This window comes from Schistocerca americana, chromosome 3, assembly GCF_021461395.2.
Source record: "Schistocerca americana isolate TAMUIC-IGC-003095 chromosome 3, iqSchAmer2.1, whole genome shotgun sequence".
NCBI classification, from domain to species: Eukaryota; Metazoa; Arthropoda; class Insecta; order Orthoptera; family Acrididae; genus Schistocerca; species Schistocerca americana.
This window is the reverse complement of record NC_060121.1, coordinates 153,925,302-153,945,216: the sequence shown is the minus strand read 5'-3', so window position 1 is coordinate 153,945,216 and position 19,915 is coordinate 153,925,302. Positions and strand designations below refer to the sequence as shown.

General features: G+C 42.1%; 1 protein-coding gene across 1 annotated transcript in view; it reads left to right on the top strand.

Moving 5' to 3' along the window:
• Nucleotides 1–19,915, top strand: part of LOC124605141 (serine/threonine-protein kinase SMG1) — a 352,264-nt gene that overhangs the window by 114,214 nt on the left and 218,135 nt on the right. Inside the window, exons 11-13 of the mRNA XM_047136625.1 lie at nucleotides 9,918–10,074; nucleotides 19,223–19,394; nucleotides 19,537–19,752. Coding sequence (XP_046992581.1) covers nucleotides 9,918–10,074; nucleotides 19,223–19,394; nucleotides 19,537–19,752 — 545 coding nt within the window. The remainder of the gene's footprint in view (nucleotides 1–9,917; nucleotides 10,075–19,222; nucleotides 19,395–19,536; nucleotides 19,753–19,915) is intronic.

Here is a 19,915-nt window from a genome sequence, read left to right as displayed (position 1 = left end):
GTTGTTGGTTAGCTGCAAACCCTGTGTTCTACCATCTGGGAATAACAGTTCTGTTCTTGCTACATCTCGCACCACAAGGGACATGGCCACACGGACATGCGACCTCAAATTCGGCTCTGAGATTGTGAAATTGCCCAGTGTCAAGGTAGCACCGCCGTCCCCTCGTCCAGCTGTGCAACAAGCCATCAAACTCTCACCTCAAGCGGTGAAGCCACCGCCAACACAACCTGCAGGCCAGAAAGGAGTACTCCTGTGAAGACTTCGAACATCCCTCCAGCCAAACAACACCTGAGTCTTCCTCTGATAACTGGAAAGGCTCGATGAAGTCCAACAAATGCGAATGGCCTTCTCCTTTGCCGACTCGAAGGTCCTCTTAGACGGTGTCGCCAAGTCATACCTTTACCCGGCCGACCTCCGTGTCATCGGTGCGCACCACTAACCATTCTTTCAGTGTTGGACTCCTCTGACTGACTGTACAAGAAAGCCGATGCTTGTGTGGACCTCATGGAGGAGGATCCTCCTGCTTCTGTGCCCTGCAGCTGGGAGTCTTTGCGGGCTGGCACTCAGCAGTCACCGAGGTGACATCCCTTAATTTTTTTCTCATCATGACACACTTCCAATGGAATGTTGGCTGCCTTTGATCCCACAAAGAGGATTTATGGCTGCTTTTAGCATCATAGTGTCCACTTGTGCTCTGCCTTCAGGAAACAAAATTGCATCCTAACAACCGCTTTGAGCTTTCATATTTCTTCTCCGCCTGTTTTGACCTTCCCTCAGAGGTCAGCATTCCATCTCGTGGGGGAGTCATGTTAATGATACGGGATGACATTTGTAGTCAACCCATCACGCTGACCACCAGTCTTCAATCTGTTGCAGTTCACCTTTGCCTCTCACCTGATTTTTTTCGCTTTGTACCATATAGGGGGTGCAAAAACAATTGGGTGTCATACATGCCCAAGTAAAAACTATAGAACACGAAGACAGAGAAGAGTTAAGAAATGACTAAACATCAATCCCAAGTGACATAAGAGAAGACAGCTAAAAACAAGGACATGGAGAAAGAGCTACGAAGGACACCATACAGAAATGGAGGTCCAGAACTAAAAATTAAATGGCCTTCACCATATTGCTATGACTGATAAACAGCCTGCGTGTCATTTGCTAAAATGGCCAATAACTCGGATGGCAAACCCAAGTGGGAATGTAAACGGTTAAAAAATGGGCATTCCCTCAGGAAACAGTTAAAACTTGGGCACTATGTATACAAAGTGGTGGAGGAACATCACTTAACAGGTGACAGGCTGAAAAGGCAGTGCCCAATACGCAACCTAGTTAAAATGACCTCCCTCCGGCGGAAGGGCCTAGAGCAGGTCGTCCAAGCCGCTGGGAGAAGCTTAAAAATCTGGAGCTTATTCTCATGGAGGGAGGACCAATGGCGATGCCAAAGTGACACTACCTACTGACAGACGACAACACAGACATGGGTAGATCACATAACTAATGAGGAGGTATTGAATAGAATTGGGGAGAAGAGGAGTTTGTGGCACAACTTTACTAGAAGAAGGGATCGGTTGGTAGGACATGTTCTGAGGCATCAAGGATCGGAGGGAATGTAGAAACTAGAGGGATGAGGTGCGAGGACTGCAGCCTTGGCGGCAGCGTAAGCAGACTTGTTTCCTGGCAGACCATCATGATCAGGAACCCACATAAACATCACAGAGGCTCCATCAAGAGTGAGCAAGTGAAAGTTTTCCTGGACCCTTTGCACTAAGGGACGGGTGGTGGTCAGTGCAGAGAGACTTCGAAGGGTGTTCAGAGAGTAGGGGGAGGGGGCACAATTGAAAAGCCTGTGTCGTCGGATGTAAGCTGTGGTCTGACACAGGACAAAGAGCTCTGCTGTAAATACTGAGCAGTGTGCCGGAAGTTGATATCGAAACGTGTTGGCGCCAATGACAAAGGCACACCCAACACCACAGACAGTCTGAGAGCCATCAGTGCACACAAAGGAATAATCACGAAGTTCCATGTGAAGGTCGTGGAACTGAAGGCAATAGAGCGAGGCTGGAGTAGTGTCCTTTAGGAAGCAAATGATGCCAAGGTGTTGAAGGGTTCACACCCTCTGTGAAAGTGGAATTTAGTGTGAAGTTAAGCCACCGGAGCAGTTGCCAAAAGTGGACTTCAGGATGTAACAGAGAAGAGGGATGCGCCCCTTACTGGTGGTCAAAGGCGTCATCAAAGGAGGAGTCATAGGATGGGTGGCTATGTATGGCAGACAAATGGCATGCATATCTGCTGAGGAGAAAGTCACAGCAGTACAACAGCAGCAGTTCGGCAGCTTCTGCATACACATTCTCAACTGGGCTAGTGTAAAAGGCACCAGTGGCCAAACAGATACCATGATGGTGATGGGATAGAGACAGCTTAAGGGGATTAATGTGAAGATGCATTAACAGAGCACCCATAGTCTACAGTTTTCAACAGACTAGGGGCCAGTACTAAGAGAGGAGGCTGGTTTGATCTGCATCTGGGGGAGTACCATTGAGGACACGTAGGACATTGAAGGACCACATACAATGGGCTGCCAGGTAAGACACTTGGGAGGACCAAGGAAGTTTCCTATTGAGCATGAGCCCTAGGAATTTCATAATTACAACTAATGGAAGAGCAACAGGCCCAAGATGCAAAGACAGTGGAAGAAACCAATTGCACAGCCAGAAATTAATGTAAACAGTTTTGTCAGTGGAAAAGCGAAAGCCATGGTTGATGCTCCACGAGTAAAGATGATTGAGACATCGCTGAAGATGTCGCTCAAGGAGACAGGTCCGTGAAGAACTGCAAAAGATCGCAAAGTCATAAGAGGAAAAGGGAGTCTGAGATGCACGGTGGGAGACAGGCCATTATAGCGCTAATGGTGAAACCAAAGAGGACGACCCTCAGGACAGAACCCTGATGCACCCCAGTTTCCTGGATAAAGGTGTCCGACAAGGCACAATGCACACATCTCAGTCTTTTAAAAATTCCTGAATGGAACAAGCAGGTGACCACAGGTGTCCTACGTGTAGAGATTACGGAGAATAGCAGTCCTCCAGCAGATGTCGTAGGCTTTCTCCAAATCGAGTAACATGGCCACAGTCCGGTATTTCCACAGAAAACCATTCATGATGTGGATTGACAAAGTGACAAGATGGTCGACCACACTTGAAATCCACACTGTGCAGTGGTTAATAAATTGTGAGACTCAAACTGCCACACCATCCGGGCATGAATCGTAAGTTCCTTGCAAACAACTGGTGGGAGAAATGGGGTGATAACTTACTGTGTTAGGTATGGATATGAAAATGGCTTTACGCCAGAATCTGAAAACTAGCCTTCTGTCCAGATGCAATTATACATATGAAGGAGAAAGTGCTTGCCCACTAGGGAAAGGTTCTGCAACATTTGAATGTGAACATCATCTGGCCCTGGGCTCTAGGATCAGGATGAAGTGAGAGCACGATCTAGCTCCTCGTAGTAAAGGTGGTATTGTAGCACTCAAGATTCTGAGAAGAGAATGGTATCGCCTGAGCCTTCTATGCGAGTTTCCGATGGAGGAAGGCAGGGTGTTAGTGGGTGCAGCTCAAAATCTCCATAAAAAAGTGGCCCCGGTGTTGAAGACAGCAATAGGGTCCACTATGACATCCATCTCCTATGGACAGATGGTAATTGGGGACTGGACCTTGGTCCCAGAGAGCCGTCGGAGTTGGCCCACATGACGGAAGAGGGAGTGGAACAGTTAAAAGAACTAATGAAGGAAATCCAGCTAGTCTTTTTGCTATCCCAAAAACGCGACGACACACTGCCATCAGCTGTTTAAAACGAATGCAGTTTTTCGCCGTAGGGTGATGGTTAAAAACATGGAGAACATCTTTCCACATGCAAATTGCCCTGGCATGCCTAAGTCCGGCAAGGCACCAGGACACAGTGGGCTAAAGAAGCAGCATGAGGAATAGAATGTTCTGTGTCAGTAAGGGTAATGTTTGAACATATTCTGCCTCGTCATCACAACTGGCGAAACAATGTTCATCGAAGGGCCTCAGGGTAGAGTAAATCCTCCAGTCGGCCTTAGCGAGCTGCCACTTGGATGCGCACTTAGGACGAGAGTGAGTCAGCAAATGGATAGCACATGGGAAATGGTTGCTAGAGTATGAATCGGAGAGAATGGACAACTCGAGATGATGGGCAAGCTGGGCAGTGCAGAAAGGATAGGTCTCAAAGGAAAGTGGGTACTCCTGTGTTAAGGTAGAGCAGGTGAAGTTGATTGAGAAGGTCAGCGAAGAGGGCACCCCGTGGGCAGGTTCTGGGACAACCCCAAAGGGGATGGTGCGCATTAGTCACGGAGCCGCAGAAACGAGTGAGGTAGCTGCCCAATAAGGTGGAGGAAGTGTACCCTGGTGGCACCAAGTGGTGTAGGGATAAAAATGGTACAAAGGGAAAAGGTCAAGTGAGGACAGAAAAGATGAACTGCAACAGTTGGAAGTCGGATAGTCAGGAGGTGGGTTGGCTATGAATTGCATCCCGCATGTGCAGTGAGTCTCCCCCGTGAGATGGAATGCTGTCCTCAAGGGAAAGGTCAAAGAGAACTGGGAAGAAAAGCGAGAGCTCAGAACTGTCGTGAGGATGAAATTTTGTTCCTGGAGGTGGAGAACAAGAGGACACTGCAACTCAAAGAGCAGCCATTAGTTCTCTCTGTTGGGTCAGAGGCCGAGATCATCCCATTGGATGAGAGTACGACAAGGAAAGGGGAGGATGGAAAAAATGAAGGGGTGTCACCTTGGTGGCTGTCGAGTGTCAGCTCTCGAAGACTCACTGGTGGAGGAAGTAGAGGTTGGAGGATCCTGCTCCATGAGATCTGCAGAGGTATCGACATTTTCCTTCTGTCAGTCTGCAGAGTCCAGGGCAGAAAAACAGTTGGCAGTGCGCTCTGGTGACATGGATTTCGCCTGGGCTAGGTTATCACGTGGCAACACCATTGAAGATGATCCCCAAGTCAGAAAGGAGAAGACCATTTGTCTTTGCTTGATTTCTCTGGTTGGCAGAGGAATATTCAGATGTTGGTTGGATGGATTTAAGAGGTATTTGCATGTGTATTCCGTCTGTACTTTCGGACCTGCTGGTTGTGTAGCAGGTGACTTCGTCCTGTGAGGCAAAAGTTTTGTGGCTTGTTGCGCAGCTGGACTAGGAGACTGGGATGCTGCCATGACCCTGGGCTATAATACAACTGTGGCAGTGAATTTGATGTCGCATGTCTGTGTGCTATGTCCACCGTAGAGCAACGTGCAGCAAGAATGGTACTGTAAGTGTCGGATGGTAGAGTGCAAAAACAAGCAACCAACTTGTGAGTTACTGGTTAAGGCACTTTTTCCATCATCCATATCTCCTGGACGGCCTTATCATCGAGATGCACGGAAACCATCGTGGGAGGAGGCAGCAAGGTGAGAGAGGTTCTGGGATGGGCCTAAGGATGTCAAGAGAGACTGAAGATCCTGATGAGTTTTTGGAATGGGGTCACTGTGGTAGGGTTTGTAGGTGGGTGAATCTGACAGCTGACAGTCCATCTGGCACGTAATCCTTGTGGTTCATAACAGTGGTGGAGCTTTGGTCAGCAGGTAAGATAATAAGGTTGAGATGAGATTTTAGGTGGTGGTTTGTGGTTCTTTCTGCAAATATGAAGTTAGCTTGCATGTTGAGGGATTTGGGGAATGATTGTGAGGCAAGGTTCAAGGTTAAGACATTCTGGAAAGTTAACAGAGGGTGGTTTTGGGGGCAGTGGAGGTGGTCTTTCTGTTGTGCTTGTCTGCGACTCAATATCTCTGCTACATGGTGAGTAGCAGTCTATCCTTTTGATAGTATTGTCATTATACCATCCTGGATTTTTCATTGTTAGAAACTTGTGTTGGATACACACTGCACTATATACACTGGTGTCCAAAATGAAAGCAACAAACTGCTGTTTTCCTGTTCTCTGTGTAATTCATGATATAATCATGCAAGCTGTCAACAGATGTCATTATGATCGTGCTCTGCATGGAAAAAGGTATTCCTATCAATGGACAACCATGCCAGCAGTGACGTCAGGGCACCTATCAAGTGGGGTAGTGTTTGCAGGGTAGTCTCACATCCACAGTCGCTATGTACACAGTCACTGATGGTGCAGTGTGGCACAGAGAAAACGCCTGCTGTGGAGGGCCATAGGAAGAATGGAAGCAGGAGAGTCGCAAACTGATGGGACCTGCTGGCATAATGTGAATTGTTCCATTATGTTTCGGGTGACGCGATAGTTTATAGAGACTGAAACTGTATCCCAGAGACCGGGACGTGGCCGAACATGTGTGGCATCAGAAAAGTGTGGACCATTATTTGGCTGTAATGGCATGACAGTACCGCCTCACTACTGCACTGCAACTGGCATCTGATCACGTAGCATCCCCTGGATGTATTGTATTGAGGCAACCTGTGTACAGATGTCTTCAAAAGAGTGGCCTTTATTGTTGGAGACCTGCTGCCGGTTTTCCTCTGGCATGCCTTCACAGAAGGGAACTTCTAGAGTGGAGCTGTTGACATGTCACCTGGGTGGTCGAACGGTGGGCCAATGTTGTTTTCACAAAGGAGTCCCAATTTGGTCTGGATGGCAATTCTCGATGGATTTGTTTCTGGTGGGCACATGAAACACAATTTCGAGATCCAAACATTGTGTAAAGGGACCAGTATTGAGGAGGATCCCTGATGGTGTGGGAAGGGATTATGTTGACCACTTGAATTGTATGGATGAATCAGCAAGATTTAACTACTGTCAGGTACCGTGAGGAGATCTTGGTATTTCACGTGCAGTTGTTGTGCGGTGCTGTGGACCCAGACTTCATACTGATGGATGGTAATACTCAGCCTCATATAACATGGATGGTTGATGTTTTTTTTTGGGAATGGAAGATGTTGCAGGCATGATGTGGCCTACTTGCCCTTCCGATTTGAATGCCGTAGAGCATGTCTGGGATGCACTAGAGATAGGTTGCATCACGTCAGCATCCACCAGTCACTCTCCAAGGCTTGTGAACAGCTCTATAGGCAGAATGGGTGTTGTTGCCTCAACATGAGGTTGATGATATTCAAAGCATGTCCCATCATTGGCCTGTATTGGTGTCAGAGGTTGTCACATCCCATACTGAGCACATTAACCAGTTGTTAGAATGTGTGTGCAGATCTGTTAAGTTGGAGAAATTGAACATTTTTGTCTACCATAATACATATAGCAGTTATTTATGTTCTGTATGCTTTACATTGTTTCTACTTTACTATCACTTATTTATACTGTTTTGTGGCAAAATTAATGCAAGTGTGCAAAATTTCCGTGTGATGCTTTAATTTTGGCCGCCATTGAATTTCACTAGTTACGATAGCAAAGATCCCAAGTACAGAGATAATTCTGTAATAAATATGTAATTTGAAAGATTTCTTGTAGATCATCTTTAGAGACAGTGGAACAAAACTGGCACAGTGCAGTGATTGGTTTACTTGAAATGATTTTGTAGGACATTTAAAACTACATGCTCATCAGCCTCATATCCTTAACTTAAAAGAAACCAACTAAAATTATCATCAACTATATAAAGCTGGAAGAGAAACATGGATGTTATCATGCAGTGGGAAGACAACAATGATGATGATACAAAATGTATGCAGCGAAATGGGCCATTTGAGTCATGACAGTCGGAAATTCAGATTTGAAAGAGGAGTCAGACAAGGAGATTCCATGTCAGTGAAACTATTCATAGAATCCCCAGAGGAATAGTTCAAATTAGAAATGAAGAAAGAATACATGTTAATGGAATATACCTGCACCATCTTTATTTACGTGTTGACATTATTCTGTTTCTCATGTATATTGATTTCAAAGAGGGTAAAAACTTGAAGGTGCAAGTTTGAAGTTAGCCTGAAAATGAATTCTGAGGTCACTAATTCAAGACAGTTTGAAGACAATGGCTGTATTGGCAACAAAAGTAATAAACAGAAGAGCAAAACTGCCTTTTGTAGCTTTTTAACTTTTTAAAACTAAACATGGTTTTTAAAAGTTTTCCTAAACAGGAAAATCTACAGTCTGGGTGTGCTACCAGTTTTGACTTTTTGAGAGATGGACTTCTAGTGTGAAACAGTTATGAATAAGTGCAAATGGTATGTGGATGGGAAGAACAGGTAGTTAGGTTAATGGGCGATGGGTTGATCACAGAAGTAATTTGCTGGGTTTCAAAAGATAAGAAGGGACTAGGCAAAAAAACTTAATGGAAAGTGGGTTGATGGCATTACAAAAAGTACAGGAACAGTATGGATGTGTGTGCTGAAGATCATAAATCATGGAAATGTTAGGGGGGTGGCCTTTATCTGGTAGATGATGGCAGTTGTCTAATTATGAATTGGGAGCATTGTAAATAGGGGGAACTGTGAGGTGAAGATCGTCTGTAACAGAGTACAACTTTTTTTAAAAATTTTGTGTGTGGTTGGAAAATGGCCCCATTCTCCTGTGTGCCAAGCAGTTTTCCAATTTTCTTTCATGCAGCTGTGCAAAATGGAAGGAAGCCTTCATAGCAGTGTGGCAAAATATTAAGGCAACAACATCTCTAAGAAAGATCATGAACATTCCTTAATTTTGCAAATAATGTCGAGAGGATGTATTTGTTTCAGCACTAACTGTAATTTTAGTATCTAAGAGTTAGACAGTAAGAAGTCTTCATAAGTCTTGTTTTATTTTGAAGAGCCTATTGCATTCTTTACATGGGATTCTAAACAGCAGTATTCTGTGTGAAATTTTATTTTGTGTATTTTTTTCATGTTTCTGTAACATAATGTATAAGGGGCGTTCAAAAATAAATGAGCTGGAGGCATAGTTACAGAAACCAGTACCTGTATGTTAGAAGTATTGACCCTGGCTGCTGAGACACTTGTCCCACTGTGACACAAGGCGGTGGATGGCTGCCTCATAAAATTCCTGCGGCTGTGATGTTAGCCAGTTCTGCACGTAGAACTGGACGTCGTCGTCCAACATGAATCTTTTGACCCTCAAAGCCTGTTTAAGGGGACCAAAAATTGTGTAATCACAGGGAGAGAGGTCTGAACTGTATGGAGGGTGCCCGAGAATCTCCCATTTGAATTCCTGCAGGAGTGCCGTGGCAGTGTTGGCTGTGGAGCAGAATAACCCCATGGGTGAGATTGCCTGGTCGTTTTGATTTGATTGCTTGGCGAAGGGTGGTTAAGGTTTGCGAGTAACACTGGGCTCACTGTTGTTCCGTGCTGCAGGAAGTAAATCGGAAGGGGGCCACCTTGGTCAAAGAACATCAGCATAACCTTTCCAGTTCACCTCAGATGACGACGACATCCAGCTGTGTTTGCAGAACTGGTTAACATCGCGATGCCAGGAATTGTGTGAGACAGCCATTGACCACCTTGTGTCATAGTGGGACAAGTGTCTCAACAGCCAGGGTCAATACTTCTAAAATACAGGTACTGGTTTATGTAATTATGCCTCTGGCTTGTTTCTTTATTAACGCCCCTTATACATTTACATTCTATAACATTAACAATGAGAGTATTTTGTGCCACTGGAAGTTGAACGTATATATCCCAATCTGATATTTCTATGTTTTTGCAGTGTTGCAAAGAATGATCCTTACTAGTCTCATACACTAGTTCTTAGTCAAATAAATTTTCTTTTGATGGCCTTTATGTAAGAATAAAATTCTATTGCACCTAGCCCCGTTAATGTAAGTCCTGCCTATGATTATAGTACAGCTTTGAAGCCACTAAGCTTAGTTCTCTTTAATGAGGGAAGTACAAATATTAAGGTAGTATTCAAGATATTTTATTTTTAAATGGTATTTTGTTTCTTCCAGCAAATGCAAGTAACTCTATAATTGGCATGTGGGCTCTAAAGCCAAGTATTTTAGAATTACTGGCAGTGAAGTTGGAACCATACAGTGATAAGCTCACTTTGTGCTGCCCAGCTCTACAGTACTCACTTTTGTATCTATTATACAGCCACTGTTCAAGGTATGTGTTTGTAATTTTTTGAAGAAAATTATTGCATAAAAATTTTGTTGTCAGCTAATGCTCTAGATCACTAATCCTTTGCATTTTGTACCATCATTTAATGTAACATTTCCATTCCTTTTTGACTTGCCTTATGCAGCAGTAACTTGCATAGGACTCTCATGCATATTGCCAGTTGAATCAGAGTCCCCTAACACTGTGTGTGCGCCTTCTTGTTACTTGGTATAATGGTTGTAAAACTGTAGGTAGATCTAATGGCCATTGTTTTGGTGCTAATCTGCAAAAAGGTTACTCAGAATCTTAACTCTAAAGATCATGATGCTGGTATAAAAATTTATGGAATGTAACAAATAAGACATTACAAGACATTAACGCAACGGCAAGGCAATTGAAACACGACCCTTTCCCATCAGTACCTGCGGCTTCAACAACTTCAGGGCAATTGCTATGCCATATACTACGTCCTAAATTGACTTGCCAAATGGAAGGCTCATTGCTGTTACCTTTTTATCAATTACAAGAAGTTGTAATAGGTTTTATTGGTTTATTATGTTTGTAAAATAAATATTGATAGTTAAAATCCAAAATCAATCTATGATTTTGTGCTATGTGGGGACACTGACCATTATGCCAGATCGAGAAATGAGTTTTGTGGTTCCTAATGTATGATGGAGCATTTAAAACTCCAATATGATACCTAGTTAATGAGGAGAAGAGGGCTTATCCTGTAGGCATTTAATTAGTTGCAGGGTTCCTCACTTCATCTTAAACAAGTATTCACTTGTTACATAGGTACATATGGTCAAAGTTAATTCTGGCAAACGATTTTCTATGTATGGAATTTAATAATTGAAACTTCGTATATAAATACAGTATTTATCTGAATTTTGTTGCACCCAGAAAATGAATCTCAAAATCGAAGGGGAAAAATGTTGTAACCCACACGTCAATGTCAAGACATAGTTTGTTTATTCTACCATGGGATACTTGGACAGAATGGATGAAGATACAGCTACAGTAGTTGGGTTCAAGCCATGAGCTTAGCTGTTTTGTAGATTAATTTATGCTTTCAAACATTTAAAACCCCGTAACTTGTCTTTGCAGATCTTACAGGTGTAGAAGATTTAAAAATCAATACTAGAAGTCCGTTGTTGTGGTTCACTCCTGATTGTGTCACTGTTCAGCATAAGAATAATACGAATATAAACATTACATGATATGTATATTCTTCCGCATTTGCCATTCTCTCACTCAAGTTTGTCAGGTGGATAGGATTTAAATGAGACAACAGCTAACACAGAAGAATATATGGCATAACATTTACATTCTTATTATTCTTATGATGTGGAGTGTACATGATTCATGATTTGTAGGAACCATCTCTCGTCATGGGTAGGAAAACATCAGAGACATAGCGTTGGCCACATTGCCGTACGCAGACTTGCAAATCGGCTTCTCGTAACAGACTTCAGATGTATAACTAGCAAAACTTACAAAATAAGAATGAAAATAACTGAGAAATTAAAAGCAGAAATATAAAACAAAATTTTATTACATAACATAAACTGTAGGAACTGTTTAAAATATCAATTAGATAATTCTGAATCACTTTCATTGGATTCCTTGTTGCTCAGTTCTTTATACAGAGAATCATCCTCCATATCATCTAGTGCATTTGGTATCAAACATTTTTATAAGTGTGTTTAACAGTCTGGTTTGGTACACAGTTCCATGCATCATAAATCCATTGGCACACTTGCGACAAACTTGTGTATTTTACAAGTCCTGTTTTGTGTTGGTTGTCTGTCATTTTTCGAAAGCCAGTCCATGTACATGTGTTGAAGTTGTCTTTAAACGGTTTATTCAAACAGGCATCAAGTGATTGGAGAACTGATATCATCCTGCCTGGAATTACTGACAAGTCTATTTTGCTCTCTAAAAATTTCTGTTTTACTGCAGATGTTGTATAGCCTAAGTACTCATCTAACACCAGCAGACTATGTAAACCAAGCATTGCTTGAGGATGACGATTCCATATAAGCCTAATCCATTCCAGCACAATATCCTCTGAAAACCACCCACTTTTGTTTGCTCATACAATAACAGATCTTGGAAACACTTCAGATTGCTTGAAAACTATGAATGGAGGTAATTTATGTCCATCTGCTGTGCAAGCCAACTTGGTGGACATTCACTGTTTTTTCACTCCCTGATTTGATAATACTTGTCTTTCTTTCCTCTGGCGGCATGTCAAAATATACAGGAGTTTGGTCAGCATTCCCTATCTGGCCAAGAAAGTTCTGGTTTTCGGTGCACCACCTGATTATGAAGTGCTGAAATTCCACACGTTTTCCTTCTTAATTTTTTGACAGCTTATGAGCAATTCCAACGTAAAAAATCCCAGCACTTCATGAAAAGACCAATCTAGTTGTGACTAGACTTAGTTTTTTCAATTTTTTCCTTTAGAGCATTTTCATGTGCATCAATTTTTAAAATTTCAGCATTCAAAGGCAAAGCATACTGACGGCAAAAGTTAGTTGTGGTGGCTCCTAGTCCCATTTTTCAGAACTTCCATTTGCTTTGCACTTGAGTCTAAGTTGCAGGAGATTTTTTTGATCCTGAAAACTGGAAGAAAAGTGCAGCTTTAAATTCAGGTGTATATGGTATTACAGCCTAGTTAATTAGAACAGCTTTCCTTTGGAAGGGCAGAAGCTGCTGTATTTCCCATCCAGCAGATAACAGGAGAGAATGTTATCTCCCTTAAAATAAGACTAGAATCTTACCAAGTGTTGTTTTTTTGTCATTTGTCCAAAATGCAACAGACATTTCAGGAAATTAAATGCAGAAGAAATGAAAAATCTGTTGCCGTAAGGGGCTTCAAAAATATTAAAAAATACAGCTGCAAAATTCCATTCATTCCTCAATAAAACAAGTAGTGGAAATTTCTGTTTAGTTAACTTTTAACTTTGACATGATGGTTGGTTCTTCCAAAACTTTAGAGTAGGTTATTTATTTTAGAACAGTCTATCACCTTAGCAACAATAACATGCTCAGCAAAATGCAGTTAAGGTTTCAGGAGAGTTACTCTATTGACAATGCCATTTACACGTTCACTCACAAGATTTTAAATACACTGGTTGGTATTTTTGGTGACATGTCTAAAGCATTTGTCTGTGTATCAAAGTAATCTCTTAGATAAATCGTAATTTTATGGGATGGATGCTATAGCTAACCAATGAGTAATGTCATATCTAACCATAAGAATGCAGGAAGTAAGTTAGTACTCCGGGGACATAATTGTGAAGGGAGATGTCATGTATGGTGTTCCCTTAAAGGCTCTGTCTTAGATCCACTATTGTTCGTCATATATGTAAACGACCTTTCATCTAATGTCTAACAAACAAAATTAGTTCTTTTTGCAGATAATATTAGTATTGTGATCAGTCCAACCGTGCATACAGAAACAGAAGAAATGGGAAACAAAGTTCTTAAAAGGATCATTGACTGGTTTTCTGTGAATGGTCTCACCCTCAGTTTTAAAAAGGCACAACATATTCAATTCTGCATATCTGCACATATCTAGGGGTACCACACCAGTGATCAATGTAGCACAGCACATGGTGAGAGAATAATAAATAGTGTGGAAACTTCAAAATTCATAAGTGTCCATATCATCAAGATTTTAAAGGGAAAAAACACTGTTTGGAACTTCTAAAACAACTTAGTTCAGCCACGTCTTACACTTAGAATCATTGCAGATCAGTAAATTTTCATATTTTCTTGCAATAATGTCATATGGAATAATGTTCTGAGGTAACTCCTCATTAAGAAAGTAAGTCTTTGTTGCTCAAAAATGTTCTGTAAGAATAATATATGGTGCTCACTCACAATCATGTTGAACACACCTGTTCAAGGAGCGGGGCATTCTGACTACTGCTGCACAGTATATTTATTCCCTCGTGAATTTTGATGTAAATAATCCACTGCAGTTCAAAAGGAATGATTATGTACAGAATTACAATACCAGAAGGAAAAATAACATTACGTTAAGGTCATCTTTACCATGGGAAGGGTGCACAATGCTGCAGCAAACATTTTTGACCACTGATCTGTCTGACAGGCAGCAAAGTGAAATTTGAAAACAAACGGAGTTTTAGAAAAAAAGCTTAGAAATGTTTAGATTGTAATCATATAAACAAACTTTTGATGCGAATGTAAAAAGACTCATTCCACAGCATTATGATTTATCGTGCAAAGTGATCCATGGAACATGACACTAATTAATTGCTGCGCTTATAGTGTTAGAAAAGAAGGAAGTTTATTAATATACTAGAAAACAGAAACTGAAGTACTGTAGTTCGACATCATATTCAGTGTAGTTGACTAGCATAAAATAGGGTATGTACATAAAAAGCTATGTCCAATTTAGATTGATAAGAAACAGATGGAAAATCTGGCACTTATCTATATGAGGACAGCTGTAAAACATTTCACTAAAATCAGTACTGTTGACAGCAGCACGAAGGTTTTGCGACAGTTATGAGGAGAAAGTAACTACAGAATGAATCCGAACCCTCAAAAAATTTCAGAGATGTATTACAGGAGACCCAGGATATCCAGCGACTCTTTACAAATTAAATGCATTTTGTTGGCTTTCTTACATTGAAAGTATCTGCACAACACTGCAGAAGTTGACAGTGTGCATTGTGTGTCTTGTTGGAAAACTAACTTGTTCCATTCACTCACAATTCTTGATGTTGACATCAACAATGCTCACTTTACTGTATGTCCTCCAACTTGCATTCAGTGCTGTGTGGTTCTGTCTCAAGTTTATGGCATTGCTCTGAGCGCCCCCCCCCACCCCCCCACCCCCCCCCCCGCCACACACACACACACACACACACACACACACACACACACACAGACAGACACAGAGAGAGAGAGAGATATATATATATATATATATATATATATATATATATATATATATATATATATATATATATATATATATATATATATATATGAATATAATAGAGGGAAACATTCCACGTGGGAAAAATATATCTAAAAAGAAAGATGATGAAACTTACCAAACAAAAGCGCTGGCAGGTCGATAGACACACAAACAAACACAAACATACACACAAAATTCTAGCTTTCGCAACCAATGGTTGCCTCGTCAGGAAAGAGGGAAGGAGAAGGAAAGACAAATTTCTGGCTTCCAGCCTTGCCTCTCAATCCTTTTTAAAAAACCTTAATCCTACTCCCAACATCACCACTGCTGAAGCCCAGGCTATCCGTGATCTGAAGGCTGACTGATCCATCGTCATTCTTCCGGCGGACAAGGGTTCCACAACTGTGGTACTTGATCGTCGGGAGTATGTGGCTGAGGGACTGCGTCAGCTTTCAGACAACACTACTTACAAAGTTTGCCAAGGCAATCCCATTCCTGATGTCCAGGCGGAGCTTCAAGGAATCCTCAGAACCTTAGGCCCCCTACAAAACCTTTCACCCGACTCCATCAACCTCCTGACCCCACCAACACCCCGCACCCCTACCTTCTACCTTCTTCCCAAAATTCACAAACCCAATCATCCCGGCCGTCCCATTGTAGCTGGTTACCAAGCCCCCACCGAACGCATCTCTGCCTACGTAGATCAACACCTTCAACCCATTACATGCAGTCTCCCATCCTTCATCAAAGACACCAACCACTTTCTCAAACGCCTGGAATCCCTACCCAGTCTGTTACCCCCGGAAACCATCCTTGTAACCATTGATGCCACTTCCTTATACACAAATATTCCGCATGTCCAGGGCCTCGCTGCGATGGAGCACTTCCTTTCACGCCGATCACCTGCCGCCCTACCTAAAACCTCTTTCCTCATTACCTTAGCCAGCTTCATCCTGACCCACAACTTCTTCACTTTTGAAGGCCAGACATACCAACAATTAAAGGGAACAGCCATGGGTACCAGGATGGCCCCCTCGTATGCCAACCTATTCATGGGTCGCTTAGAGGAAGCCTTCCTGGTTACCCAGGCCTGCCAACCCGAAGTTTGGTACAGATTTATTGATGACATTTTCGTGATCTGGACTCACAGTGAAGAAGAACTCCAGAATTTCCTCTCCAACCTCAACTCCTTTGGTTCCATCAGATTCACCTGGTCCTACTCCAAATCCCATGCCACTTTCCTTGACGTTGACCTCCACCTGTCCAATGGCCAGCTTCACACGTCCGTCCACATTAAATCCACCAACAAGCAACAGTACCTCCATTATGACAGCTGCCACCCATTCCACATCAAACGGTCCCTTCCCTACAGCCTAGGTCTTCGTGGCAAACGAATCTGCTCCAGTCCGGAATCCTTGAACCATTACACCAACAACCTGAAAACAGCTTTTGCATCCCGTAACTACCCTCCCGACCTGGTACAGAAGCAAATAACCAGAGCCACATCCTCATCTCCTCAAACCCGGAACCTTCCACAGAAGAACCCCAAAAGTGCCCCACTTGTGACAGGATACTTTCCGGGACTGGATCAGATTCTGAATGTGGCTCTCCAGCAGGGATACGACTTCCTCAAATCCTGCCCTGAAATGAGATCCATCCTTCATGAAATCCTCCCCACTCCACCAAGAGTGTCTTTCCGCCGTCCACCTAACCTTCGCAACCTCTTAGTTCATCCCTATGAAGTCCCCAAACCACCTTCCCTACCCTGGCTCCTACCCCTGTAACCGCCCCCGGTGTAAAACCTGTCCCATGCACCCTCCCACCACCACCTATTCCAGTCCTGTAACCCGGAAGGTGTACACGATCAAAGGCAGAGCCACGTGTGAAAGCACCCACGTGATTTACCAACTGACCTGCCTACACTGTGAAGCGTTCTATGTGGGAATGACCAGCAACAAACTGTCCATTCGCATGAATGGACACAGGCAGACAGTGTTTGTTGGTAATGAGGATCACCCTGTGGCTAAACATGCCTTGGTGCACGGCCAGCACATCTTGGCACAGTGTTACACCGTCCGGGTTATCTGGATACTTCCCACTAACACCAACCTGTCAGAACTCCGGAGATGGGAACTTGCCCTTCAGCATATCCTTTCTTCTCGCTATCCGCCAGGCCTCAATCTCCGCTAATTTCTAATTTCAATTTGCCGCCGCTCATACCTCACCTGTCTTTCAACTTCATCTTTGCCTCTGTACATCCGCCCCGACTGACATCTCTGCCCAAAAAATGCCCAAACTCTTTGCCTTTACAAATGTCTGCTTGTGTCTGTGTATGTGTGGATGGATATGTGTGTGTGTGCGAGTGTATACCTGTCCTTTTTTCCCCCTAAGGTAAGTCTTTCCGCTCCCGGGATTGGAATGACTCCTTACCCTCTCCCTAAAACCCATATCCTTTTGTCTTTCCTTCTCCTTCCCTCTTTCCTGACGAGGCAACCATTGGTTGCGAAAGCTAGAATTTTGTGTGTATGTTTGTGTTTGTTTGTGTGTCTATCGACCTGCCAGCGCTTTTGTTTGGTAAGTTTCATCATCTTTCCTTTTATATATATATATATATATATATATATATATATATATATATATATATATGTGGACAGGGGTGTGCTTAAGGGGATGGCGCCAAAGACTGGGGAGATACCTTCTGTGCCCAGTTGGCATCAGACAGTGCTCAGTACAAACTGCCTGAGAGAGACTAGATCTTCCAGGCTGCCAGCAGTGTTTGGATGTGGATATGTGGAATAGTTCAAAACACAGCTTCCTTATGATGTGACAAATTCTACATTTTACTACTAAACTTATCATTGAAATCTGCCGGAAGATTTTTCATAGGTTATGTTTAGTCAGATGATGACTAAGACATAGATATTTTTCCCCCTCTTCCAGTTACAGTACATTTTTGGGTGAGTGTAAAACAATCTTAAATAATACATTTAGGAAAAAGAGACAAACAGACTTTTCAGTCTCGTGACAAGCTATTGGTTGTGTTTGCAGAATGGAGTTCTATATTACATTGGAGATACTAACCTTGCCATTAATAAATATTCCCTTTCACTGTAATAGACTGATGAGCTAACATTTTTTTAATAAATAAATTTTATGAAATGAATGATTTTTGTATTGAAAGACTGCAGAGTGCTAAAGCACATCCTTAATATAGTAAATTTGTGGTGACATTGTATAACTATATTATTATTTCCAAACCTCAAAAGGCTATGGAACCTTACATACTATGGATTTGGTCATGTGACTTGCCAGTGCCTCTCAGGTGTGTTCATTATTTTCCATGAGGCCTTACACACTGACGATTTGACCACACGACGTGCTCTGCAATCACTAATCCGCGTGATGAATAGTGTTCACACCTTTCACGCTTGGTGATCTTGCAGTGTGGCTACAGAGGAAGTTGGTAAACAGTTGCCTTGCCTTGCCAGGTTGTGCTGCATTTATCTTTTTTCAAACTTTACAGTTGCTAAATCACAGGTATTTCCTGTGTAGTTTAAAAGAATTATGTGCACTTTCCTGCATTGAAAATAACTTTCTACATGGAGCTTTCCATCATTGAAGTAGAATTTTGACCTGTAATTTGAGATTCAGAAAATAGGGATAATAGCAATAAGATAAAAAAAATGAGTGTTGAGAGAAGTGTAAAAAAATTTGTTCCGGACTTCAAAGATACAATATATTTTCTTTTCAATAATGAAACTAAAAGCAATGATTACTTGTCAGAATACACTCAGTAACTGGCTCCCACAAGTACACAGACAGCTCTTGCCTCAGAGCTTCTGCTGTGTGGTTCAGTTGCATGCCTAGAGATTCAGCGATGCGATAGTTGTGTATTCCAGCAATTGAATCATGCAGCTGAATCGCCACAACAATGTCAACAATGTGAAAGAAGCCTAACACAACTGTAAAACTTAGGTTCCAGCTGTTGTGTTGAAGGAAATATTATTAGGAGTATGTGAAGAAATAGATACGGCACTTTCTTCCTATCAACATTACATAGAAAAGAAATGGGTGCTTAATGTCATACCTCAAATTAAAAAATTGCCCGGGTAGCTACTTGCTTTTCACAATAACATTTGTATTTGATATTTATGTTGCATGTTTCCAATAGATGGCTGCTTCTTGTTTCAGATACAACCACTTTGTGTCAAGTAGTGGCCTGATTAGTGCTAGTCAGGGTAGAGCAACTGTCTGCGATATTTTGGGACTTCCAGTGACATTGGGACATGAAGTTCCTACTGCTTCACCGACTAGTGGACACTTATCAATAATTCTGCATCTCTTATCAAAAATGCTTTCTCAGGTACTGCATTTGAAAGTAATTTTATGAATACGGACAACTCTCAGAGTTTCCAAATAATAAAAAATTTTAGGGGTTATACCAAAAAGTAAGTTAACCTGTTTATGTTACGAGAAAGTATATTTCATATTTGTTTTTTGTGCAGGAAACAGCAGAAGAAATTCTACTTCTTGTCTTGGTCTGGACAAGGGAACTGTTGCTGCAGGCTCAGCCCTATCTTGGAATGTTGCACAAAACACAGGAATTTCTGTCTTTCATTTGGGCACTTGTAAAAGTGGGTTTTATGCATAATGTTAACGTTGTGCTGTGTGTCCTTGAGAACATTGAACAGTTCTTGTCATCAGGAAATTTACCTTGGCAGGTACTGTCTTTTTACTTCACTTTCCCTGCTTCATGTTTAATATTATGTCAGCCTAAGTAACTTGCATAATAAACTGAAACGTTTTAGAGAATAAAAACTAATTACATTTTAAAATGATTATATATTTATTGTGTGTGTGTGTGTGTGTGTGTGTGTGTGTGTG